Source organism: Pseudophryne corroboree, chromosome 9 (assembly GCF_028390025.1).
Source record: "Pseudophryne corroboree isolate aPseCor3 chromosome 9, aPseCor3.hap2, whole genome shotgun sequence".
NCBI lineage: Eukaryota > Metazoa > Chordata > Amphibia > Anura > Myobatrachidae > Pseudophryne > Pseudophryne corroboree.
This window is the reverse complement of record NC_086452.1, coordinates 216,595,723-216,623,523: the sequence shown is the minus strand read 5'-3', so window position 1 is coordinate 216,623,523 and position 27,801 is coordinate 216,595,723. Positions and strand designations below refer to the sequence as shown.

Genomic DNA, 27,801 nt, shown 5'->3' with positions numbered 1-27,801 from the left:
TTCTTTCAAAAGGAACTGGCTTCTCTTCCTGAGGTTCAGACGTTTGTAAAGGGAGTGCTGCATATTCAGCCCCCTTTTGTGCCTCCAGTGGCACCTTGGGATCTTAACGTGGTGTTGAGTTTCCTGAAGTCACACTGGTTTGAGCCACTTAAGACCGTGGAGTTAAAGTATCTCACGTGGAAAGTGGTCATGCTATTGGCCTTAGCTTCAGCTAGGCGTGTGTCAGAATTGGCGGCTTTGTCATGTAAAAGCCCCTATCTGGTTTTCCATATGGACAGGGCAGAATTACGGACTCGTCCGCAATTTCTGCCGAAGGTGGTGTCATCTTTTCATTTGAACCAACCTATTGTGGTGCCTGCGGCTACTCGTGACTTGGAGGATTCCAAGTTACTAGATGTAGTCAGGGCTTTGAAGATTTATGTAGCCAGAACGGCTGGAGTCAGGAAAACTGACTCGCTGTTTATCCTGTATGCATCCAACAAGCTGGGTGCTCCTGCTTCAAAGCAAACTATTGCTCGCTGGATCTGTAACACGATTCAGCAGGCTCATTCTGCGGCTGGATTGCCGCATCCAAAATCTGTAAAAGCCCATTCCACAAGGAAGGTGGGCTCTTCTTGGGCGGCTGCCCGAGGGGTCTCGGCATTACAGCTTTGCCGAGCAGCTACTTGGTCGGGTTCAAACACGTTTGCAAAATTCTACAAGTTTGATACCCTGGCTGAGGAGGACCTTGTGTTTGCTCATTCGGTGCTGCAGAGTCATCCGCACTCTCCCGGCCGTTTGGGAGCTTTGGTATAATCCCCATGGTCCTTACGGAGTCCCCAGCATCCACTAGGACGTTAGAGAAAATAAGATTTTACTTACCGGTAAATCTATTTCTCGTAGTCCGTAGTGGATGCTGGGCGCCCGTCCCAAGTGCGGACTTCTTCTGCAATACTTGTATATAGTTATTGCTTAACTAAGAAGGGTTATGTTATGTTTGCGTCAGGTTGTCTGATGCTCTGTTGTTGTTCATACTGTTAACTGGGTAACTTATCACAAGTTATACGGTGTGATTGGTGTGACTGGTATGAGTCTTACCCTGGATTACAAAATCCTTTCCTTGTACTGTCAGCTCTTCCGGGCACAGTTTCCTTAACTGAGGTCTGGAGGAGGGACATAGAGGGAGGAGCCAGTGCACACCAGTAGTCCTAATTCTTTCTTAGAGTTCCCTGTCTCCTGCGGAGCCCGTCTATTCCCCATGGTCCTTACGGAGTCCCCAGCATCCACTACGGACTACGAGAAATAGATTTACCGGTAAGTAAAATCTTATTTTCATGTGCAGGCTTGTGCATCTGACATTTTGGGCCTGATCCAGAGGTGGACGCAATGCAGATGTTTGCACAGTTAGATGATTATTTGCTACTGCACGTGTGCACAAAGGGGGTAATTCCAAGTTGATCGCAGCAGGAAATTTTTTAGCAGTTGGGCAAAACCATGTGCACTGCAGGGGGGGCAGATATAACATGTGCAGAGAGAGTAAGATTTGGGTGGGTTATTTTGTATCTGTGCAGGGTAAATACTGGCTGCTTTATTTTTACACTGCAATTTAGATTGCAGATTGAACTCACCACACCCAAATCTAACTCTCTCTGCACATGTTAAATCTGCCTCCCCTGCAGTGCACATAGTTTTGCCCAATTGCTAACAAAATTCCTGCTGCGATCAACTTGGAATTACCCCCAAAGTCTAGGAAACCCCTACTGAGCACGCATGTGCCATGGTGTCTGATGGCATATGCAGTTGTGTATGACATTGCTATTACTTGAGGCGGCTTCTGTAATCTGTGTAATCAGGGTGGAGACAGGAATGGCGGCATTAAGTAAAAAAGGGGAGGTGTCATTGGCGTGTTATGGGCGTGTCATGGGCGTGTGGTTGCAGTCTCTTTCTCAGCACTGCAGTCACAGTGGCTATATCTTAAGAAAGTTACAAGAGACACTTTTTGCCATGCAGGGGCTACTCAAAGACCTGATGTTGTGACCGATGGTGCTTCGAAGGTGGAAAACTCAGATCCACTAGCAAACTTAAGCATTGATTAGAAGTGGGTGTTGCAGGGTTACTAAGTCCGTTGCACCATAGTACATAAGGGGAATGCTTACAGAGGCATTTGAATATTTATGCACTTGAGAATAAGTGAGAAGTCGCAGCCGCGCATGGTCTGCGTGCAACTCTGAATCTGGCATTCAGAGTGCATTTCACCAGATTACATGCTGGGTCTATAAACTAAAATGAACAGAATCTTTCAGTACCTGTAACATCAGGTGCACTTACACAGCTGTGCCCTCTCATCTTCCCACAGTGCACTCACATCATCTCCCGTACAAACAAAATGCAGATTTTTCCTTTTTGTACACGTGCTTTTTAGCATCAGTCCCTCATTTCATGTGAAATGCCCTGATCCAAAGTCAGTTATATCATCTGTCTGCATCATTATGTGCCTCCAAGAAAACACATGCCTACTGCATCAAACAGCATTTTATAACATTCAATATTGAGACTAATCAGAATGATAAAGAAAACAGTTTTTCTGCAAAACTTTGACGTTGATGCATCTATCTGTCTGTCTGTCTGTCTATATCTATCTATCTATCTATCTATTGTCAAAGTCAGAAAAATGTCTCTATGCACGTTGCCATATTTGCACCGCACACTGGTCCGCGCTGCGCATGCGTACGCTCTCCCGTGAAGGCGCATACCCGCGATAGCGTGCACTCACAGGCGCGGTATGCGTATTTACGGTAGAGTTTATGTAGTCGTAGCGTGCGACTCATTCGTTACAAATGTTCACAATTAATGTAGTTTGTAGATCATGGTCACCTTGATAGATTCTGAAAGTCTGGTTAAAATAGAAGGTCCCTGTTTAAAGGAATCCCTCTTTGTATCGTACGAAGGGTCTGACAGGAATCATACAGCCGTGTTTGGTACCCATCGGAAGAGTATTTAATTAGTAATATTCCGGTGTTGGTTTGGAGCGTATTAATCGCTCGTGCGAATAGTTATGGACATAAGAAGTTTATGTCCATTTCTATTATTTACACATACTCAGGTATGCGGCGGGAAACCCAGTTTCCCACCCACCTGAGCTGTTGGAAATCGTCACAGCCCACCTGTATGAATCACCCTATGACCTTTTGTTATGATGCAGGGCCGAATTCCTTCGGCCAATGGACAATGGGATTGTAGGACCAGGAGATTGCATTGTGTGTGGGGCATAAATAGGCAGGCCGACCACATCCAGCTCTCACTCTCTCATCAACGGTTATCTGCTGATAGCCGGGAGCTGGATATCGAGGCGCAGGCGATCATACCCTTTGTGCGTAAGTTTCTCTCCGTAATCATTGTCTTTCTGTGAGCCAATTTCTCTCATCTCTCTCTCTCTCTCTCTCTCTCTGTTCTATTCTCTCATATCTCCCCTAGACTAGGCTAGTATTGTATTGTATTAGATAGTATTGTATTGTATTGCATTTAGGTCAGTGTAGTATTGTCTTTTTGTATTTATTGTTTAGTTCTGTGGTTAGGAAGTCTCTGTTATATTGTAGTGTATCATTTGTACTGTTATCCCCTTTTACAAATATATTAGATATAATACAGTTAATAGGCTTTGGAACCTAAACCAGTATCTGTGTATTTTCTATAGTGTTAAGTGTTCACTTGAGCGTCGGTGACGCTCAAGCAGCTTTGTAGTTAGTCAGGTTACACAAGGTTGCACTTACACCCTGTACTCACATTAAGGTATTCTGTGTATTTCATTGGTATAAGGTTTAAACATTAAGGTATAGCGTTGTGAGCGTCTGCGCCGCTGGTGACCTCCTCGTGGTCTCGAGCGTATGCTACGCCATAGCGAATCATTACTCTAGTCATAACCAATAACGTGTCCTGTGATCACTGGGCCGTGAGCGAACGTGACGCTTGAGCGTCTCGCCTACGGCGGAGCGATCGTTACGCAAATAGCGTACCCTTACGGTACTTCTTAAGCAAACAGCGTACAGTGTCCTTAGACTTCATAAAGGGTTGTTTATACGACAAAGGAATTTAGCATTGTCAATTGGGGACTCGTCCTATCCTTCTCATATCTGCACTAGGTAGATCAGCAGACATTATCCCCCAGCAAAGGGTGGGAGGTTGTCTCCCAGTGCTGACGGGATAAGCGTCTGCTTCGCTTAGATAAAGAGTGCTGAAGGAATCCGGGAACCGGAAGTAAGAACAAAACGCTTGTGTCTTTTAAAAACTGTTTTATTTCTCTTCTGTCTTGCGTATACACGCACGCATACATTTATCTGCATTTCTTTTTCAATTTCGTATATCACTATTCCTGTTTGCCAATTTTTATAGTTGATAGAAAGTGCTAAAAAGAGATTTGCTGTTATTTCATAATAGAGGTAATAGTTAAAGTATAGAACAACACACGATTTGTCTGAGATACAAGGCAGTCAGTGTGGATTGCGGTAGATGATCAGGGATCATTTACATTGATAAAAGTATATATTGTGTTACGGTGGATCTTTGCATTGCGTACACGTGTCGCTAACAAAGACTAGCGTACGCAATCCAAAAGGCAGACGCACGCAGCGTACATTACGCAACGTAGCGTCTGGTTACGCTCACGTAGCTCAAGTCACGAAAAAGGTGAATTAGCGCAAAGCGAGAATTAGCGCAAAGGCGATAAGTAACGCACAGCGGTAGATAACGCGAAGCGGTAAATAACGCAAATCTATTTTTGGAAAAAAAAAAAAAATCTGAAATTTAGTTTAACAGATCCTGCTCCTAATTGGTAACACTGTTGGACTGAAGACAATTTCTGCGCAGAAATAGATATAGAAACAAAGTGTACATGTGTTGAGTGAGTGTGGTTTTGTATACATAAGTTTATACAACTTTAAGGTGGAACCAAAAGGAAAGCCGGGTACTCGTCAAGGGACATACGTGTAAGTGACATATACGGTGGCTAGGGAGGCATCCCTGGTTAAATAATATTTGAGCATTAGAGTATAGCGGACCATAAGGTAACAAGACCAGGAGGTCATAAGGTAACAAGACCAGGAGGTCGTAAGGTAAAAGGTCCGCTATAAAAGTCCAGTGGCACAACGCCTGGGGTGTTGGTGCAGAACCCATATAGGCCATACAAGCTCTTGCTGAAGGAATCGCGGCCGGAAACATCGATTCCATTGATCTTTCAGTACATAACAAGTAGTGCTTGTGTACTGAACGATTGGACCGCACGTAATTGTGTGCAGTAGTTAGTAATCTGACCTAATACCATTAGAGTAAAGTGGTCACAAACGCTATTTGTACATTCTGACGTGATTTGTGTAATTTTTTATTTTTAAAGGGAAGTTCGCTGGTCACTCAGGAACTATCTAACAACCCCACCTTTACTGGAAAGAGTAAGTGTCCTGCGGGTAACCCTCATATGTTCCAGTAAACTGAAGGTTCCATAGGGGCCCTGTATCGAGTACGCCAGCACCACGTCGGTGTGATCAGGTCGTATTGGTCGAGGTGGGCGAGTGAGTGGGGTACTCGGTAAACCGCCACCGCCGGCCTACTGTGGAGTAATTTGGTTGTCTGTAAAGGCTTGCTGAAAACCTTGATACAGAGATCCAAGGAGGACTAAGCAACACCTGCAGACTATGGGGGCCAGTTGCTCAGGTAGGGGGCGATCAACCTTGGTTCAGGTTGATTCTGTGAACCGACCAGTTGGGTCGGCACGATATGTAATGTGTGAAAAATATGGAAGTCACACCGAATCTTTATGTGATGAATGGGAGAGAATGACTGTACAAGACAGGGACAAATTCCCAAGAATAGGTAGCTTTAGTCCAGAAGTGTTACAAAATTTAAGGAGGAGGATATGTCTCGTAAAATCAGCAAAGAGACGAATTCAACATCATGATTATTTACAGTTATGGCACCAGGAAGGTGAGATACAGAGAGGTTTGGCTCTGGCGGCAGGATCTGGGGCAGTCAGGAAGCTGATAGCCACAGCTCCTCCTCCACCATACATTGCAGGAGAGAAGTTGATTGCGGAGAGAAACGCACTGGGATGTAAAACACAAACTCTTAGTAACCCTGTAAATGTTAATGATGTTAACCAAATAACTCATGCAAGTATTAACCCGTGCAAGATGTACCCTGTTTTGAACCTTCCTCAGGAGTGTGATCAAGAAGACGATTCAGCAACAATTTCAGCTCTCTCTCTTGCAGCCACCATAGCAGAGACCACAGTAGGCACAGCGACACCCACGAGATTAGTGAAAGCCCCTAGCGGAGGGATAGGTGAGGTCGTGTCGACGGGTAAGTACGGCACCATGCACTACACTGAAACAATTGTACCACAACAAGCAGTAGAATCTACACAGGAAGAGGCTGTTAGAATTGCTCCTGTAAGGGTAATAGCAGTTCCCAATGGAAAAACAGATGTGTCTGGAGCCACTCCCATAAGGAACATTGCCATGTACACTCCATTTTCCAGAATGGAATTAAGAACAATAGTGTCCGAATTTCCTGACCCCAGGAAGGATTTAGTTGCTAGCCAAAAATACATCAGGGATCTAGGTAACACTGTAGAACCCAACAACAAGGATTGGCAGATACTGCTAAGAGCTTGTTTACCTTCCAATGTTGACGCAACTCAATTTTTAGCTGACTGTGCATTGGATAAAGATGTACCGCTTACAGACGTGTACAACAAGGATAATGTAAAAAGGATAAATTTACAGCTAAAGGAGTATTTCCCAGCCGTTGTTAAATGGAATAAAATATTTTCCATTAAGCAAAAGGAGTCCGAAACGGCAACAGAATATTTTCACCGGGCACTATTAGAAATGGCAAAGTACACTGGTATAGAAGACATTAAGACCAACCCAAACCATCGAGAAGTAGCAGTATCTGTACTGATGGATGGTTTGAAAGAAACATTAAAAGCTAGGGTACAGACCACGCAGCCATGTTGGCGAGGTCTGTCAGTGTCCACATTGAGAGAGGCTGCTATTGATCACGACAGAAACATCACTAGGCACAGGGAATCGCGAAGTGATAAGTTGATGTCCGTAAGTATACAGGCGCTGACCACAAGGCAGCCTGCGTATGTACCACCGAATCCTGTGGGTAAGGCAAGTGTAATAACATGTTTTTCTTGTAACAGACCGGGACACTTTGCACGAGAATGTAGAACAAAGAATGTACAAAGATCTTTTCAACCCCCTAGACAACAACACAACACACGACATTGGGAGCAGGGTCCACAGAGGCGGAGTTTTGAGCCACATACAGGGGAAACAAAAAGATATCCCCCGAACAGAGATTGGCATGCCTCTGGTAGTTCCCAGCTAACCCCCTCACAAGTAGTTGCTGCCAACGGGATTCAGGGAGGTCAGCATACCCAATAGGGGTGTGGCCATACCTGTAATCTGCACCCAGTTAAGTTGATTGCTAGTCTTGGAAGCGAACCAGAAATTGCAATCAATGTAGCTGGTAAAACTTTAAACTTTCTTGTAGACACAGGGGCGGCCAAGTCAGTGATAAATTCGACAGTGGGCATGAGAACCACTGGTAGGACAATTCCAGCCATGGGAGTAACAGGAGTAGTCCAGCACTACCCTGTTAGCAAACCAGCCGAGATTACAATAGGGCCTTTGCATACCAAGCATTCCTTTTTGCTGGCTGCATCGGCACCAACTAATCTCCTGGGAAGAGACTTACTATGTAAAATGGGTTGCGTCATTTATTGTACTCCTGAAGGTGTATTCTTGGACATCCCTGAGAATCACGCTCAGGAAGTACGAGACATGTTAGACTCCCCATCAAAATTAATGTCACATTCCATTATGACAAATAGGAATCCATCCCAAGTAGAAGAGATGACATCTCAGATACCAGAGTCACTTTGGACAAAAGATGGACAGGACACTGGATTAATGGCAAACGTAGCTCCAGTAGTTGTACAAGTAAAAGATGGTAGGATAGCTCCAAAAATCCCACAGTATCCTCTGAAGCCAGAGGTGGAGTTAGGAGTTTTCCCAGTAATAGAGCGCTTGCTACAACAGGGCATTCTAGTAAGAACGTCCAGCACAGCAAATAGTCCCATCTTCCCTGTTAAAAAGAGTGGGGGGAGGGGTTACAGGCTAGTGCAAGATCTAAGGGGGATTAACAAAATAGTTGAGAGTCAGTTCCCCGTAGTGCCTAATCCAGCTGTCATCCTAATGCAAATTCCTCCCACTGCCAAATTTTTCACTGTTATTGACCTCTGCTCCGCATTCTTTTCGGTACCTCTGCACCCTGACAGCCAATATTTGTTTGCATTCACATACAGAGGAGTCCAATACACGTGGACTCGGTTACCCCAAGGTTTCATAGATAGTCCAAGTATATTTTCTCAGGCTTTGCATGATTGTTTACAGTCTTTCCAACCGGAGAGTGGATCAGTGTTGATACAGTACGTGGATGATCTACTACTGTGTTCTGATTCATTGGAAGCTTCCCTGAAGGATACGAAACAGCTCCTGTTTCATCTTTCAGACACAGGTCACAAGGTTTCCAAAGACAAGTTACAATTATGCCAAACTAAGGTAAAATATTTGGGACACTGTCTAACACAAGGACTGAGACACCTGACCGCTGATAGAATCCAAGCCATTAGAGACATGACACTGCCACAAACCCAGCAACAGATCAGGACGTTTCTAGGAATGTGTGGGTATTGCCGTAATTGGATCCCAGGGTTTTCCATATTGGCGCTACCTTTGCAGGAAATGGTCTCTTCAAACAAACCTGATCGGATTTCGCATACAGACGAATCTGAAACAGCATTTGAGAGACTCAAGCAATGCCTAACGCAGGCACCAGCACTAGGTATGCCAGACTATGGGAAACCCTTTGAACTATACGGAACAGAAAGTGCTGGGTGCGCAGCAGGTGTACTAACACAAAAACACGGTGATGCCAGCAGGCCAGTTGCATATTACAGCGCTCAGCTAGACACGGTAGCGCGATCCCTCCCCACATGCTTGCGTAGCGTTGCGGCGATAGCATTGCTAGTGACAAAAAGCGAAGATGTCGTGCTAGGCCACAACCTCACAATCCATACACCGCATGCGGTATCTGCCTTATTGAATTCTGCCCAAACCAGACACGTCTCATCAGCAAGGTTTACGAGATGGGAATTGGCATTAATGGCCCCAGTAAACATCACCATAAGGAGATGCAGTGCATTAAACCCTGCAACATTTCTCCCAGGTGTGCCTGGTCAGACACAAAGGGTGGAAGGTGAGAGTGATGGGGAAGGAGGATTTAATGCAAAGGAAGATACACATGATTGTATGGAATATTTGACCCAAAATTTTACCGCAAGGCCTGACATCAGTGACAATCCACTGGAAGATGCAGAACTCACGTTCTACACGGACGGTAGTTGTCACAGACAGTCAGACTCGGGAGACTTGTGTACTGGATACGCAGTCGTAGATGACCAAGACACCATAGAAGCGGAACCGCTAGGCCCACCTCACTCAGCCCAGGTTGCTGAACTGGTCGCCCTAACCAGAGCATGTGAATTGGCTAAGGGTAAGTCTGCCAATATCTACACCGATTCTAGATACGCCTTCGGGGTAGTCCATGATTTCGGAGCCCTATGGCGGCTCAGAAATTTCATGACGGCAGCTGGCACACCGATAGCGCATGCAGCTCATATAAAAAGGCTTCTAACAGCGATACAGGAACCCGACAGAGTGGCTGTTATCAAATGTAAAGCACATACATATAGCCAAGACCCAGTATCACTTGGTAACAGCCGAGCAGACGAAGCCGCAAAGCTTGCAGCTGCTACCCCCATACAGACAGACACCACACAACTGATGGTATTTAATACCATCAACACACAAAAGTTGTGTGAGATGCAGAATTTATGTTCCACACAGGAAAGAGCAGTCTGGAAGGCAAAGGGATATGGCCAGGAGTCCTCAGGGCTCTGGACGGATGGACATGGTAAACCGGTGGCCCCCAGGGCATACCTTCCATGTCTGGCTGAAGCAGCTCACGGGCTGACTCATCTAGGCAAGGAGGGGATGTGCAAATTGGTAAGAGCATACTGGTGCGCCCCAGGATTCTCCTCTCATGCGAGTAAAAGAGCAATGTCATGCCTTACCTGTCTGAGAAAGAATATTGGAAAAGCAATACCTACAGAACCATCCCATATCCCACCTGCCGGCGGCCCTTTCCAGGTAATACAAATTGACTTCATTCAATTACCCCCATGTCGAAATTTGAAATATGTACTTGTCTGTATAGATGTTTTCTCGAATTGGGTCGAAGCTTTTCCAGCAGCTACAAATACCGCTATGTTTACAGCTAAGAAAATTGTGCAGGAATTTGTATGTAGATATGGTATCCCTAGAATCATTGAAAGTGATAGGGGTACCCATTTTACAGGTGATGTCTTTCAAGGAATGTGTAAATTAATGGGTATTGATAGCAAGCTGCACACTCCGTACCGTCCACAGGCGAGTGCGAAGGTCGAAAGAGTGAACAGCACTATTAAAAATAAATTGAGTAAAGTAATGACAGAGACAGGATTGACGTGGCCAGAAGCTTTACCCATTGTTTTGTATAGCATCAGAACCACTCCCAGGTCCCCCCTTAATCTGTCTCCTTTTGAAATCTTGTTTGGTCGACAACCGCATGTCATGATTAACCCTCAGGATGATTTGAAATGTAACAATGAAGTAACTGTAAAATACTTAATTAACATGAGTAAACAGTTGAGGAATCAAAATGATAATCTGAAGTTGGTGATTCCTGATTTACCAGATAGTAATTGTCATGACATTGAACCTGGGAATTATGTAATGATACGAAATTTTCTACGCTCAGGTTGTCTTATTGATAGATGGGAAGGACCATACCAGGTCTTATTGACTAGCACCACAGCATTGAAGGTTGCTGAGAGAGAGACTTGGGTCCATTCATCCCACTGCAAAAAGGTTGCTGATCCAGAGAAGTCCCGTGATAAGGAACAGACGGTAGAGGTTGTATCACTAGAGTGTCTGTTCCAGGAGGACTGAGGCGGCACCTGAGCCTTGAAGACCGGAAGCAGTTGTCGACTCCCCTCTCCCTTTTATTGTTTTTCTCCACTTCCCAGCCCCTCTCCCTTAAAAATTTATTTTTCCCCCTTCTCATTCTTCTCTATTTCCTCCTCAAAGATGGACTTGCCCCAAGAGACTGTGATCCGGATTTTGATGTTAACCATGATGTTGACCAGAGCAGTCTGTTCCGGCGAGAGTACCATAGAGGTCGAAAGAGGTTCTGGAATGGGTTCCGATTATGATGATGGAGGCGTAGTTTTCCAAGATCAACCAAACCAACAAGCAAAGGCGAGTATCAGAAAACGATCCGATAGAAGAAATTGTGATGGATTGTTAGCTGAAGAAAATTGTATCTGTAGGCTCTGTGATAATCTGGTTGAAGATGGATGCATAAAGAAATGCCAATCTAGTTTTAATATCCATATAGACCGGCATCCATTGAGTGACTATCACTCCTTAGTGGGTAACGTGTTAAACCAAACAGATTGTTGGGTATGCTCTCAAGTACCTCAGGGTCACAGCAAATCAGGGCTAGTACCATTTCCTTTAACGTTAGGGGAGGTACTTGAGCTAAGTGGTGGGAGACCGGTGGATCGGAGGTTTAACATCTCCAGCCCTCCTAGTTTGAAGCTCCACCAATACCATGTGGATAGGTCCCTCTTATGTTTCAACATCTCCAATCCCAGAAAACCGGGAAATTGGGAAGTGTCATGGAGCAACCTTACCATGACCTTTTCACACAGAGCAGATAGAATGCCTACAGATACAGAGCTCGTACGCCATATAGCCAGTAGAGGAAAATCTTTTCGGTATCGATATACCTTAGGAAATAGGATTACTAGAGTTGGAGAGGTATCACCAGGATACTGTGCACATATCGTACAAACTGATACGTGCATTAAGCAGATGGAAGAATTAGGGTCAGGAGATTTCACCTGGAAGGTTTGTAACATGGTCATGTCCTTCTCCGTCCCTTATGTTCTCCCCGATGACGCATATTTCATATGCGGGAGAAAGGCGTACAAGTGGCTTGCCCCAAACTCTGAAGGATTGTGTTATATTGGAAAAGTGTTGCCTGAAGTGATGACTGTAACACATGACAAAATGAAGGACATACACCGTGGTGCCCAAGCTCCTTATACTCACACTCATTACGAGCACCGAGTTAAAAGACAACTGTTAGAAAGGTTAGAGCATCCGGCCTCTGATCTTATCCATGAATCCACCGGGATTCAGGTTCTGGTAGCGTTAGATTTCACTCGTACCGCTCGAGGTGTGATGAATTATAGATACATTTCCGCACTCGCCAATTTGTTAGATAATATCACTGAAATGTATGATGACACGTTTAGATACACTGGAAGAGAACTTCAAGCTTACAAAACAGAACTAGTTCAGCATAGGATGGTTCTTAATTATCTTACAGCAGTAACAGGCGGATATTGTGTTACATTGGCAACACAGTACGGCATAAAGTGTTGCACGTATATCACAAATAGCACCGAGGATCCGGTAGAGGTCATAGACCAAAAGATGGACGATATTCTGCAATTAAAGTGGGAATTTCGTCGAAAACACAATCTCACCCTTGCTGCTGTAGGTAATGAGCTGACTGGTTGGGTGTCATGGTTGAACCCGCGAAATTGGTTCTCCGGTTTAGGAGACTGGGCTCAAGGAGTCATAATGGATGTTGGAAAGTTTCTACTATGTATCTTGGGTGTCGTTATATCGATTGGATTGATATTTAGATGCGGGCAGGCTTTAATGAGGTGCAAACAAAGTACAAAAGTGATGAGCTTGAGGAGTGAGGAAACCGTAATTAACCTGGATTTGATTTATGACCCAATGATAGAAACCAGAATGTGATGAAAATGCGATTATACGGTCCGTTTCTTTCACCTGTTTTTCTGCTTTTCTCCAAGATACAAAGACCCCCTTGGACGAGGAAGTTGACGAGACGCTATACAGACAACAGACAAGCACCAAAGAAGAAGATTTGACAACTTTAAATATGGACACTTGATGAACTTTGCCATGGATCCCCAGTTTCCCTAGTATTTTTAAACTCACGGTAGCCCAACATTTTTGTAAATCTGATGGCACTGACAAAGCTTGTTGCTCATGCCTAAGGAGCAAAACAGCGCAAAGAAGACGACTCTCAACAGATACCGAACACAACTTCAACAACAGATGTACATTTCCCTGACATAGAATATCATTGCATTTTTCGTAAGTGTTCTTTATCTTCATCTCTACAACCCTCAGGTAACGACACACATAGACGATAGGGAATACAGGCACAGATATTAGCAACCACATACCTCCCCCATTCATGTATCATCAACTAAAATGTGCATCCCCATTTTGTTACAACCACAGCCGAAATGAGCTCGGTAGAGTTTGACAGCCCATCCACAGACCTGTACCACAGGATAAGAAGGAATTCAAATGTATACTTCGCAATACCTCGAAGCTTGATTTACCACACGTACGGCACGATGATACATGACCCTCCAAACATGGACTCATACACACATGCTTCTGCTTTCTCACTAGGTCATACCCTCTTCACACCTACTCCACTCTTCTCCCCTACCCAACCATGGAAATCAATTAACCCCTGACTTACATTTTTCTCCTTAAATATTTTAGAAGGTGGCAGTTATTATTGACTGCCAAAGGGTGGACTGTCAAAGTCAGAAAAATGTCTCTATGCACGTTGCCATATTTGCACCGCACACTGGTCCGCGCTGCGCATGCGTACGCTCTCCCGTGAAGGCGCATACCCGCGATAGCGTGCACTCACAGGCGCGGTATGCGTATTTACGGTAGAGTTTATGTAGTCGTAGCGTGCGACTCATTCGTTACAAATGTTCACAATTAATGTAGTTTGTAGATCATGGTCACCTTGATAGATTCTGAAAGTCTGGTTAAAATAGAAGGTCCCTGTTTAAAGGAATCCCTCTTTGTATCGTACGAAGGGTCTGACAGGAATCATACAGCCGTGTTTGGTACCCATCGGAAGAGTATTTAATTAGTAATATTCCGGTGTTGGTTTGGAGCGTATTAATCGCTCGTGCGAATAGTTATGGACATAAGAAGTTTATGTCCATTTCTATTATTTACACATACTCAGGTATGCGGCGGGAAACCCAGTTTCCCACCCACCTGAGCTGTTGGAAATCGTCACAGCCCACCTGTATGAATCACCCTATGACCTTTTGTTATGATGCAGGGCCGAATTCCTTCGGCCAATGGACAATGGGATTGTAGGACCAGGAGATTGCATTGTGTGTGGGGCATAAATAGGCAGGCCGACCACATCCAGCTCTCACTCTCTCATCAACGGTTATCTGCTGATAGCCGGGAGCTGGATATCGAGGCGCAGGCGATCATACCCTTTGTGCGTAAGTTTCTCTCCGTAATCATTGTCTTTCTGTGAGCCAATTTCTCTCATCTCTCTCTCTCTCTCTCTTTCTCTCTGTTCTATTCTCTCATATCTCCCCTAGACTAGGCTAGTATTGTATTGTATTAGATAGTATTGTATTGTATTGCATTTAGGTCAGTGTAGTATTGTCTTTTTGTATTTATTGTTTAGTTCTGTGGTTAGGAAGTCTCTGTTATATTGTAGTGTATCATTTGTACTGTTATCCCCTTTTACAAATATATTAGATATAATACAGTTAATAGGCTTTGGAACCTAAACCAGTATCTGTGTATTTTCTATAGTGTTAAGTGTTCACTTGAGCGTCGGTGACGCTCAAGCAGCTTTGTAGTTAGTCAGGTTACACAAGGTTGCACTTACACCCTGTACTCACATTAAGGTATTCTGTGTATTTCATTGGTATAAGGTTTAAACATTAAGGTATAGCGTTGTGAGCGTCTGCGCCGCTGGTGACCTCCTCGTGGTCTCGAGCGTATGCTACGCCATAGCGAATCATTACTCTAGTCATAACCAATAACGTGTCCTGTGATCACTGGGCCGTGAGCGAACGTGACGCTTGAGCGTCTCGCCTACGGCGGAGCGATCGTTACGCAAATAGCGTACCCTTACGGTACTTCTTAAGCAAACAGCGTACAGTGTCCTTAGACTTCATAAAGGGTTGTTTATACGACAAAGGAATTTAGCATTGTCACTATCTATCTATCTGTCTATCTATCTATAATCTCAATTAACAGCGGCACTACCACCAAGTAAAGTATCGGTATCCAGATGGTAGGTTGACATGGATTAGGTCGACAGTCAATAGGTCGACCACTATTGGTCGATATTGACATGGTTGACACAGGAAAAATGTTGACATGCTAAAATTGTGAACACGTGGCAGGTCAACACATGAAAAAGGACGACATGACTTACTAAAAAATGTTTTTGATTTCTAACATTAATACTTTACCATCCACATGGACTACGGTTGGGAATAGTAACCTTGCCCCGAGCATGACGAGTGAAGCGAGTCATGCAAGAGGATATGGTGCACTAATTGGGATTTCTGGTCATGTTATGCAATAAACTACGCAAAAAAAGTGTAAACATTTTATGTTGACCTTTTCATGTGTTGACCTGTCCCGTGTTGACCATTTTAACGTGTCAACCTTTTCCCATGTCAACCATATAATGTCGACCAATAGTGGTTGACCTATTGACTGTCGACCCATTGGTTCATAACTTTTATTCTCTATCTGGAGCCTGGAGGAGGCTGATGGAAATATCGGGGCAAGGGGTGTATGAGCAGGTGGACCAATCAAAACCTGCAGTGAAATGTGTATGGCTTATGATTGGTTCTCCTGCTCACACACCTTACCACCACCATATAAAGTTAATTAGCTGGAATGACTTTGACTTCTGTATTACATAATATTAAGTAGAAAATGTATGTGAAGAGCATTGCCCTGTTTGGAGCGTACTGATATCTGAGTGCCCCATTACCATATCAAGCAGTGCTCATGAATCTCATAAATACCTGCATCAAGTGATAGGTGATATGGCATGTGGAGAAGAGTAAAGCCCCCCTACATACATCACAGATGTATGACTGGCTTGGGTAATCGGGAATATTAAACGTACTGAAAAATCCTGATTTCCCTATTCTCAGCCGCTATTGGTTAGTATCGGGGAAAGAGGCAATTTTAACATGTTTCATCTCCTTGATTCCACGTATGATAGCCGATTATCGCTGCTGATTGGTCAGGGAATCGCATCACGACAGCTGATGGATGGGGGCCTTAACCTCATCACAGATCAATTTATCACCTGCAGCTGGCAACTATGACAACTGGTTATTTGTTACTCTTGAATCCTCTGGTTCCTGTGACATGTCTCACTGTTTGGCCCACAGGAACTGGTGAAAGTACACAGGAGCCTAATGCTTGAAATCAACGACTCAGTCACACAGAAGAACAGCCAAAATCTATACCAGATTTTCCTAAAATACAAAGAGAGGTAATACATTTTTCTTCACATTAACTTTATCAATATTTTAAGCTTTTCCATATATCCAGGAAAACATTAGGGGATATATGTAATAGCGTGCGAGTTTGCCACAGGTGCGGGATGCCGGACGATCTCTGAGGTTTTTTAAAGGGGCAATCATTTACAAGGCAAAACCATGCCTTGTAAAATTTTTAAACCAAGTAGAAAGGACATATGGCGCTACCATAGATTTTTACACCTCTTAGACAATTGTAAAGTCCCAAAGATTCTAGAAAATATTGTGAACAATTTAAAAAATTGATACTTAATACAAATACATCCTTTTAAGATGAAGATCCGTAAATCTATAAAATGAAAACAGAAGAACAATAGTGCAACACCAGATGATATTCAGCCTTATCAATCCCCTTTATTAGTTCCACTCACATGGAAAAGGAATATATTTCACATATCATCCACATATATAGCTGTTTCTTCTTAATCCTGAGGTCCCACTCCGTAGTACTAAAACTTTAAACAGATGTACAGTGGGGATTGAAAGTTTGGGCACCCCAGGCAAAAATTCATTTTAATGTGCAAAAAGAAGCCAAGGAAAGATAGAAAAATCTCCAAAAGGCATCAAATTACAGATTAGACATTCTTATAACATGTCAAAAAAAGTTTGATTTTATTTCCATCATTTACACTTTCAAAAGAACAGAAAACAAAAAATGGCATCTGCAAAAGTTTGGGCACCCCGCAGAGTTAATACCTTGTACTGCCCCCTTGGGCAAGTATCGCAGCTTGTAAACGCTTTTTGTAGCCAGCCAAGAGTCTTTCAATTCTTGTTTGAGGTATCTTCGCCCATTCTTCCTTACAAAAGTCTTCCAGTTCTTTGAGATTCCTGGGCTGTCTGTGACACACTGCTCTTTTAAGGTCTATCCATAGATTTTCAATTATGTTGAGGTCAGGAGATTGTGAAGGCCATGGCAAAACCTTCAGTTTACTCCTCTTGATGTAATCCACCGTGGATTTTGAGGTGTGTTTAGGATCATTATCCATTTGTAGAAGCCAGCCTCTCTTTAACTTCAGCTTTTTCACAGATGGCATCAAGTTAGCGTCCAAAATTTGCTGGAATCTTATTGAATCCATTTTTCCTTCTACTCGTGAAATGTTCCCTGTGCCACTGGCTGCAATACAACCCCAAAGCATGATTGATCCACCCCCATGCTTAACAGTTGGACAGAGGTTCTTTTCATTAAATTCTGTGCCCTTCCTTCTCCAAACGTACCTTTGCTCATTCCGGCCAAAAAGTTCTATTTTAACCTCATCGGTCCACAGAACTTTATTCCAAAATGCATCAGGCTTGTCTATATGTTCATTTGCAAACTTCAAACTCTGATTTTTGTGGTGAGGACGTAGAAGAGGTTTTCTTCTGATGACTCTTCCATGAAGACCATATTTGTACAAGTATCTCTTTATAGTGGAATAGTGTACCACAACTCCAGTGTCTGCCAGATCTTCCTGGATCTTCCTGGATTTTTACTTGCTTTTCTCACAATCCTGCAAGCTGTTCTGTCTGATATTTTTCTTGGTCTTCCAGATCTTGCTTTAACTTCCACTGTTCCTGATGACTGCCATTTCTTAATTACATTCCGAACAGAGGATATGGGCATCTGCTAACGCTTTGCTATCTTCTTATAGCCTTCTCCTGCTTTGTGAGCATCAACTATTCTCAGTTTCAGTGTTCTACACAACTGCTTAGAGGAACCCATGGTGCTGATTGTTGGAGCAAGGTCAGATGAGTCTGGGCTTTTAAAACCTTTGAGATTGACATCACCTGGTCTTTCCAGACGATGATTGAGAACAATCCATGACACTGCCAGGTCTCAGCTGTCCAAAGGGGGCAGTACAAGGTATGAACTCTGCAGGGTGCCCAAACTTTTGCAGACGCCATTTTTTGTTTTCTGTTCTTTTGAAAGTGTAAATGATGGAAATAAAATCAAACTTTTTTTGACATGTTATAAGAATGTCTAATCTGTAATTTGATGCCTTTTGGAGATTTTTCTATCTTTCCTTGGCTTCTTTTTGCACATTAAAATGAATTTTTGCCTGGGGTGCCCAAACTTTCAATCCCCACTGTACATCTGTTTAAAGTTTTAGTACTACGGAGTGGGACCTCAGGATTAAGAAGAAACAGCTATATATGTGGATGATATGCGAAATATATTCCTTTTCCATGTGAGTGGAACTAATAAAGGGGATTGATAAGGCTGAATATCATCTGGTGTTGCACTATTGTTCTTCTGTTTTCATTTTATAGATTTACGGATCTTCATCTTAAAAGGATGTATTTGTATTAAGTATCAATTTTTTAAATTGTTCACAATATTTTCTAGAATCTTTGGGACTTTACAATTGTCTAAGAGGTGTAAAAATCTATGGTAGCGCCATATGTCCTTTCTACTTGGTTTAAAAAAATTGTGTTTTTAGAATCTTGGTGAAGGATTTCTTTGAAAGTACATAGGCGGCCACTATAATTGGTGTAGCGCGGTTTGGAATATATCTTTTGTCTTGGTTCATGCCTTGTAAATGATTGCCCCTTAAAAAAAAAGTCCCCATATTTTCCAGGAAAACACTGTAACGTAGCATTTCGTATGCAGGTACAGTTGCAGGCACACATAGAACATATTGATGCTGAATGTCATTTTAATCAACATAGTCTGTTTGTGTGTCTTATTCACATAGCAATGCAAATAAGATGCACTTTTTGGTGAAAAATACACAAAAGGCGTTCGGTGTTAGAAGACGCATTCATGACTAGGCGCAACTAGAAGAGCTTTCTAACGTGACTGCAGCAATGATAAAACAGTACATACAGTATCTGTACCTTACTGCAATACTGGTCTAATATCTGACGGCATTACTGAGGCAGGCAAATTGCAGGCAGAATTAATGTACATCAATGTGTTTAAACAGGATGCAGTTAAAATTCCAGCTGTCGGGATCCTGGCGTTAAGGAGGCCGACACCGGAATCCCGACAGCTGGTGAAATACCGTCGGATGGAATCCTGACCTCCACAGAGTATTCCCACTTGGTTGGTGGGTCCATGCCACCAAACGAGTGGGAACATAACCTGTGGCGAGCATAGCGAGCGCGCAAAGGGACTCACTGCCGGTATTTGAAAGACTGGATGCCGCTGTCGGTATACTGATTCTGACAGATGGGATGCCGCTGTCGGTATATTGATTCTGACAGATGGGATGCCGCTGTCGGTATACTGATTCTGACAGATGGGATGCCGCTGTCAGTATACTGATTCTGACAGATGGGATGCCGCTGTCGGTATACTGATTCTGCCAGGATTCCGACAGACTGGATGCCGCTGTCGGTATACTGATTCTGACAGATGGGATGCCGCTGTCTGTATACTGATTCTGCCAGGATTCCGACAGACTGGATGCCGCTGTCGGTATACTGATTCTGACAGATGGGATGCAGCTGTCGGTATACTGATTATGCCAGGAGTCCGACAGATGGGATGCCACTGTCGGTATACTGATTCTGCCAGGATTCCGACAGATGGAATGCCGCTGTCTGTATACTGATTCTGTTTAAACACCATTAAATTAAGTAAATAATAATTTCTTCTTTTATTCATATACTATACCATAGTATTATGTCATAGCCTCATAACAAACAGATAAATACACAAAGGCCTTGCTTGATCCTGCACCCATCTGCACCATTAGAAATTTCTATATAAATATACATACAATGAAAAGAAATGAAAAAAGATTATGTCGAATCAAACCCACCAAAACCAACCTTTTCTGTGTCCATGCCGGTATCCGTTTGGATGGTCGACCATGTTAAGGTCAACAGTCATTGGTCGACATTGACATGGTTGACATGGACATATGGTCGAAACATGAAAAAGGTTGACATGGCTTTTTTTCAAATAAAATACATTTTTAACTTTTTCATACTTTATCATCCACGTGGACTACGATTGGGAACGGTAACCTGGCACCTTGCCCGCAGCACCATGCAAGGGGACGCGGTATACTAATTGGGGTTCCTGGTCATGTTACGGAAAAAATGACACCAAAAACAGTTTAAAAAACCATGACAGCCTTTTTATGTGTCGACCTGCCCCATGTCGACCATTTTCATGTGTCGACTATTCACCCATGTCGACCATGACTATGGCGACCAATAGTGGTCAACCTAATAAATGTCGACCTTAACATGGTTGACCATTCATACCAGAACCGTCCATGCCATATCCTCCTTTGCATTCCAACCACCTACATGCCTGTCACCATGGGGGGAATTCAAATGTTTGAAAAGTCGGTTGGGTGTCTTTTTTTTCCTGTCTATTAGATAGGAAAAAACAGATACCCAACTGACTTTTCAAACAATTGAATATCCCCCCATGAGTCTCCTCCCTTTCCTTGGTATTTAGGGGGTCATTCCGAGTTGATCGCTAGCTGCCGTTGTTCGCAGCGCAACGATCAGGCTAAAAATAGGCATTTCTGTGCATGCGTATAGCCCGCAATGCACACGCGCGACGTACGGTTACAAAGCTCGTTGTGGTTGTGCACAGGTTCTAGCGAAGTTTTCAGTCGCACTGACGGCCGCAAGCAAGATTGACAGGAAGGGGGCGTTTCTGGGTGTCAACTGACTGTTTTCAGGGAGTGTTTGCAAAAACGCAGGCGTGGCTTGACGTTCGCTGGGCGGGTGTATGATGTCAGATCCGGACACGAATAGGCTGAAGTGCTCGCAAGCGCTGAGTAGGTTCAGAGCTACTCAGAAACTGCACAAATTGTTTTTGCAGAGCTCGGCTGCACATGCGTTCGCACTTCTGCTAGGCTAAAATACACTCCCCAGTGGGCAGCGGCATTGCGTTTGCACGGCTGCTAAAACTCGCTAGCGAGCGATCAACTCGGAATGAGGGCCCTAGTTGCATGTACTGGTTTGTTGAGGTAAACATTAAGGTATACTGTATGTGTCACATCAGTATTGCTAAGGTGTTTGCATCTGCCACTGCTGGTCCCTGAGGCTCCTTGCCTCCTGCAGTGTTATCTACACAACTGTCAATCTGTAAACAAAGCTGTACTGTACTTTGAATGTTTGCTGCAGTGGTTAAAGTGGGCCGGAACGGGGCGGAACTGCGTTCCGTCACCTCTAATTGCAGGCGGAACCAGTTCCGCCTCCGTCCGGCCACAGCATCAGGTCCCCACTGCATTGTAAAGGTGGCAGCGGCCGCCAGCCAATCCTGGCTCGCGGACCGGCTGCTGCACCAATCAAAAGAAGGGGCGGCATTTTTAAAATCGGGCGTGAGCCAATCACGGCTCGCGGACCGCCAGCCAATGAGAAGCTGCCAAGTGTCAGCTTCTCATTAGCTGGCGGTCTGGGAGCCGTGAATGGCGCACAATCAAAGTGCAGCCTCGCTTTCTCCAATAGCAGCCCTGCCCGGTCCTCTCACATCACATCTCACCCCCCCCCCCCCCCAGCCGTCACTCAGTCACACCGCATCTCCTCCCCCAGCCGCTACTAACACCGCATCTCCTACGGGGTCCCACCTCCACCCCTCTCCTGCCAGGGGAAGCCAAGTCGTGGGATTACTAATGTATTACATGGTGGCACAGTTTTCCAGCATGATTTGTGACTGTCTGCTGCTGCTTATCGGAGGTGACCACCTAGTAGCTGCTAATCGGGGATGGGGTCCGTGTCCTGCAGCTTCAGTCTATTAGGGCAGTGCCTCTGAAAAAGGTATGAGTGCACCTGCCACTGACTGTGAATACTTTAATGTTTATAATGTTTCATGTGTCAGAAAGGGGTGTGACCTTACAAGGAAGGGGCGTGGCCACACAAAAGTTGCAGTTGGAAAAAAGCACATGGGGTGAGTACCCGGGTGGCATGGGGGTTGCCTGGGGTGCACTGTGAGTCACAGTGCACCCCAGGCAACCCCCATGCCACCCGGGTACTCACCTCCTGCGCTTTTTTCCAACTGCAACTTTTGTGTGGCCACGCCCCTTCCTTGTAAGGTCACACCCATTTCTGCGCCGCCCCCACCTCTCCAGGACCACTTTAAGCCCTGGTTTGCTGCTATAGAAAACTGATTAAAGGCACATTATGCAGGGGCTGGTGTAGTCATTCCACTCCCTTAAGGGCCGTATTCACGGACCGATTTGGGGAGAGAAGTGAGCGACCTGCTAGATTGGCCTGCATGCAGGCCAATCTAGCACCAGCGATAGCGATGTGCGGGGCTACGCATCACTATCGCTGTGGGGGGTACACACGGAGTGATCGCCGCTTGAAATCTAAGCAATCTAGTCAGATTGCTTAGATTTTAAGCAGGGATCGCTCCGTGAGTTCCCCCCTTTAGGGTCAAGCGATAGCACTCCTTTTCAGTCTTTTCCATATGCCATTTGTGTTAGTGAAGATTATAATGGACACATTTGTATCACTGAGGTGATAATGAGCTTTATGTTTTCTTACAGTTTTCACGGTTTATAGCTCATCAGTATTTTTGAGTAGTAAGAATTTCCATAGAACCCTAATGTTCCCAGTATTTAGGGACAGATGTACAAAGCCTTGCAAAGTTATACATTTCACGGTGATAAAGCACCAGCCAACCAGCTCCTAACTGTCATTTTTCAAACCCAGCCTATAACATGGCAGTTAGGAGCTGATTTGCTGGTAATTTATCACCGTGAAATGTATCACTTTTCAAGCTTAGTACATCTCCCCACAGTATCCAATTACACAACATTGTACTGTCAACCAGGGGCGTATCTACCCCTTGGCCAGGATGGCACTCCCTGCCAGGGGGTAGAATCACATTCAAATAGTACTGCTATGTGAATGTGAGCGAAGACAAGAGAAACGTTACAGGCATTGCGACATCGCCAGCGCTGCTCTCCAGATTGAGCAGCGCAGTGCCTCAGTAACATCAGGGGCAGTCTGGATCCATGCAGCAGCATCACTTAAACACTACGGAGTGAGCGGCAGGTAGCTGGGTGTGAAGGGGGTGGGGGGCAGTGCGGATGTCGTGTCGGGTAAACAGGCAGTCCACGGAACTTGATGCTGCAGCCTATAGGAGCAGAGCACGGCCCTTCCCAGTGTTCTCTGGTGGCTCCTCTTCCACACAATACATCAGCAGTCAGGATCTGCTTCCTCCTTCCTGGCGGTGTACTGAGAAATGTACTGACTCCTGAGTCAGACAGGCAAGTGGCAAAGATTGCTATAGTTAATGGAGTCTGTACCCTAGCCTCCTGATATAGTCTTACGCAGACTGTCGACTCTGTTCCCGTGTCCTACCTGGCTACCTGTTCCGGACGCCATAGTAACCAGCCTTCGAAATTCCTCCTTTTAAGGACTGGGTCACGGTTTCGGTATCCTCAGCCACCCGCTAACCTACAGTCGTATCTCTTTTCAACTGTCTTTGGCGAACCCTGTTAAACTACTCCAAGTAATATATGTGCAAGACCTTCATCCGTCCTGCTCGTTTGTTATTCAGAGATCCAAGTGCACCAGAATCATCTTCCCCAAATCCGGATCCACAAGAATCCTCAGACGTGACATGTTATGTGTGTGTGTGTGTGTGTATATAATATACAGGTTGAGTGTCCCTTATCAAAAATGCTTGGGATCCCTTATCGAAAATATTTTGGACATTGGATTTTTCCGTATTTTGGAATAATTGCATACCATAATGAGATATCATGGCGATAGGACCCAAGTCTAAGCACAGAATGCATTTATGTTTCATATACACCTTATTAAGCACAGCCTGAAGGTGATTTTAGCCAATATTTTTCTCTAACGTCCTAAGTGGATGCTGGGGACTCCGTAAGGACCATGGGGAATAAGTGGCTCCGCAGGAGACTGGGCACAAAAGTAAAGCTTTAGAACTACCTGGTGTGCACTGGCTCCTCTCCCTATGACCCTCCTCCAAGCCTCATTTAGATTTTTGTGCCCGAACGAGAAGGGTGCACACTAGGTGGCTCTCCTGAGCTGCTTAGTGAAAAGTTTAGTTTTAGGTTTTTTATTTTCAGTGAGACCTGCTGGCAACAGGCTCACTGCATCGAGGGACTAAGGGGAGAAGAAGCGAACTCAGCTGCGTGCAGAGTGGATTGGGCTTCTTAGGCTACTGGACATTAGCTCCAGAGGGACGATCACAGGCCCAGCCATGGATGGGTCCCAGAGCCGCGCCGCCGGCCCCCTTACAGAGCCAGAAGACAGAAGAGGTCCGGAAAATCGGCGGCAGAAGACGTCCTGTCTTCAACAAGGTAGCGCACAGCACTGCAGCTGTGCGCCATTGCTCTCAGCACACTTCACACTCCGGTCACTAAGGGTGCAGGGCGCTGGGGGGGGGGGCGCCCTGAGACGCAATAAAAACACCTTGGATGGCAAAAAATGCATCACATATAGCTCCTGGGCTATATGGATGCATTTAACCCCTGCCAGAATACATAGAAAATCGGGAGATAAGGCTGCCGATAAGGGGGCGGAGCCTATCTCCTCAGCACACTGGCGCCATTTTCCCTCACAGCTCCGTTGGAGGGAAGCTCCCTGGCTCTCCCCTGCAGTCACTACACTACAGAAAGGGTTAAAAAAGAGAGGGGGGGCACTAATTACGCGCAGTATTAAAGATACAGCAGCTATAAGGGGAAAAACACTTATATAAGGTTATTCCTGTATATATATAGCGCTCTGGTGTGTGCTGGCAAACTCTCCCTCTGTCTCCCCAAAGGGCTAGTGGGGTCCTGTCCTCTATCAGAGCATTCCCTGTGTGTGTGCTGTATGTCGGTACGTTTGTGTCGACATGTATGAGGAGAAAAATTATGTGGAGATGGAGCAGATTGCCTGTAATAGTGATGTCACCCCCTAGGGGGTCGACACCTGAGTGGATGAACTGTTGGAAGGAATTACGTGACAGTGTCAGCTCTGTATAAAAGACAGTGGTTGACATGAGACAGCCGGCTACTCAGCTTGTGCCTGTCCAGACGTCTCATAGGCCGTCAGGGGCTCTAAAGCGCCTGTTACCTCAGATGGCAGATATAGACGCCGACACGGATACTGACTCCAGTGTCGACGGTGAAGAGACAAATGTGACTTCCAGTAGGGCCACACGTTACATGATGGAGGCAATGAAAAATGTTTTACACATTTCTGATAATACGAGTACCACCAAAAAGGGGTATTATGTTCGGTGAGGAAAAACTACCTGTAGTTTTCCTGAATCTGAGAAATTAAATGAGGTGTGTGATGATGCGTGGGTTTCCCCCGATAACAACTGATAATTTCTAAAATGTTATTGGCATTATATCCTTTCCCGCCAGAGGTTAGGGTGCATTGGGAAACACCCCCTAGGGTGGATAAAGCGCTCACACGCTTGTAAGGGCTCTACCCTCTCCTGAGATGGCCGCCCTTAAGGATCCTGCTGATAGAAAGCAGGAGGGTATCCTAAAATGTATTTACACACATACTGGTGTTATACTGCGACCAGCAATCGCCTCAGCCTGGATGTGCAGTGCTGGGTTGGCGTGGTCGGATTCCCTGACTGAAAATATTGATACCCTAGATAGGGACAGTATATTTTTGCCTATAGAGCATTTAAAAGATGCATTTCTATATATGCGTGATGCACAGCGGAATATTTGCCGACTGGCATCAAGTCTAAGTGCGTTGTCCATTTCTACCAGTAGAGGGTTATGGACACGACAGTGGTCAGGTGATGCGGATTTCAAACGGCATTTGGAAGTATTGCCTTATTAAGGGGAGGAGTTATTTGGGGTCGGTCTTTCAGACCTGGTGGCCACGGCAACAGCTGGGAAATCCACGTTTGTACCCCAGGTCGCCTCTCAACATGAGAAGACGCCGTATTATCAGGCGCAGTCTTTTCGTGGACAAGCGGGCAAAAGGTTCCTCATTTCTGCCCCGTGACAGAGGGAGAGGAAAAAGGCTGCACAAATCAGCCAGTTCCCAGGAACAGAAACCCTCTCCCGCCTCTGCCAAGCCCTCAGTATGACGCTGGGGCTTTACAAGCAGAATCAGGCACGGTGGGGGGCCCATCTCAATGAATTTCAGCGCGCAGTGGGCTCACTCGCAAGTAGACCCCTGGATCCTTTAGGTGATATCTCAGGGGTACAAATTGGAATTCGAGACGTCTCCCCCTAGCCGTTTCCTAAAGTTGGCTTTACCGATGTCTCCTTCTGACAGGGAGACAGTTTTGGAAGCCATTCACAAGCTGTATTCCCAGCAGGTGATAATCAAGGTACCCCTCCTGCAACAGGGAACGGGGTATTATTCCACACTGTTGTGGTACCGTAGCCGGACGGCTCGGTGAGACCGATTCTAAATCTAAAATCTTGAACACTTACATACAGAGGTTCAAATTCAAGATTGAGTCACTCAGAGCAGTGATTGCGAACCTGGAAGAAGGGGACTACATGATGTCTCGGGACATCAAGGATGCTTACCTTCATGTCCAAATTTACCCTTCTCACCAAGGGTACCTCAGGTTTATGGTACAGAACTGTCACTATCAGTTCAGACGCTGCCGTATGGATGGTCCACGGCACCCCGGGTCTTTACCAAGGTAATGGCCGAAATAATGATATTCCTTCGAAGGAAGGGAATTTTAGTTATCCCTTACTTGGACGATTCCCTGATAAGGGTAAGATCCAGGGAACAGTTGGAGGTCGGTGTAGCACTATCTCAGGTAGTGTTGCGGCAGCACGATTGGATTCTCAATATTCCAAAATCGCAGCTGGGTCGGACGACTCGTCTTCTGTTTCTAGGGATGATCCTGGACACAGTCCAGAAAAAGGTGTTTCTCCCGGAGGAGAAAGCCAGGGAGTTATCCGAGCTAGTCAGGAACCTCCTAAAACCGAGCCAAGTCTCAGTGCATCAATGCACAAGGGTTCTGGATAAAATGGTGGCTTCCTACGAAGCAATCCCATTCGGCAGATTCCACGCAAGAACTTTCCAGTGGGACCTGCTGGACAAATGGTCCGGGTCGCATCTTCAGATGCATCAGCGGATAACCCTGTCACCAAGAACAAGGGTGTCCCTCCTGTGTTGGTTGCAGAGTGCTCATCTTCTAGAGGGCCGCATATTCGGCATTCAGGACTGGGTCCTGGTGACCACGGATGCCAGCCTGCGAGGCTGGGGAGCAGTCACACAGGGAAGGAATTTCCAGGGCTTATGGTCAAGCCTGGAGACATCACTTCACATAAATATCCTGAAGCTAAGGGCCATTT

At 45.1% G+C, this 27,801-nt stretch overlaps 1 protein-coding gene across 3 annotated transcripts in view; it reads left to right on the top strand.

Moving 5' to 3' along the window:
• Positions 1-27,801, top strand: part of VAV3 (vav guanine nucleotide exchange factor 3) — a 546,183-nt gene that overhangs the window by 306,571 nt on the left and 211,811 nt on the right. For all 3 annotated transcript variants that reach the window (XM_063940113.1, XM_063940112.1, XM_063940114.1), the window contains one exon: positions 16,451-16,554. In XM_063940113.1, the coding sequence (XP_063796183.1) occupies positions 16,451-16,554 (104 nt within the window). The remainder of the gene's footprint in view (positions 1-16,450; positions 16,555-27,801) is intronic.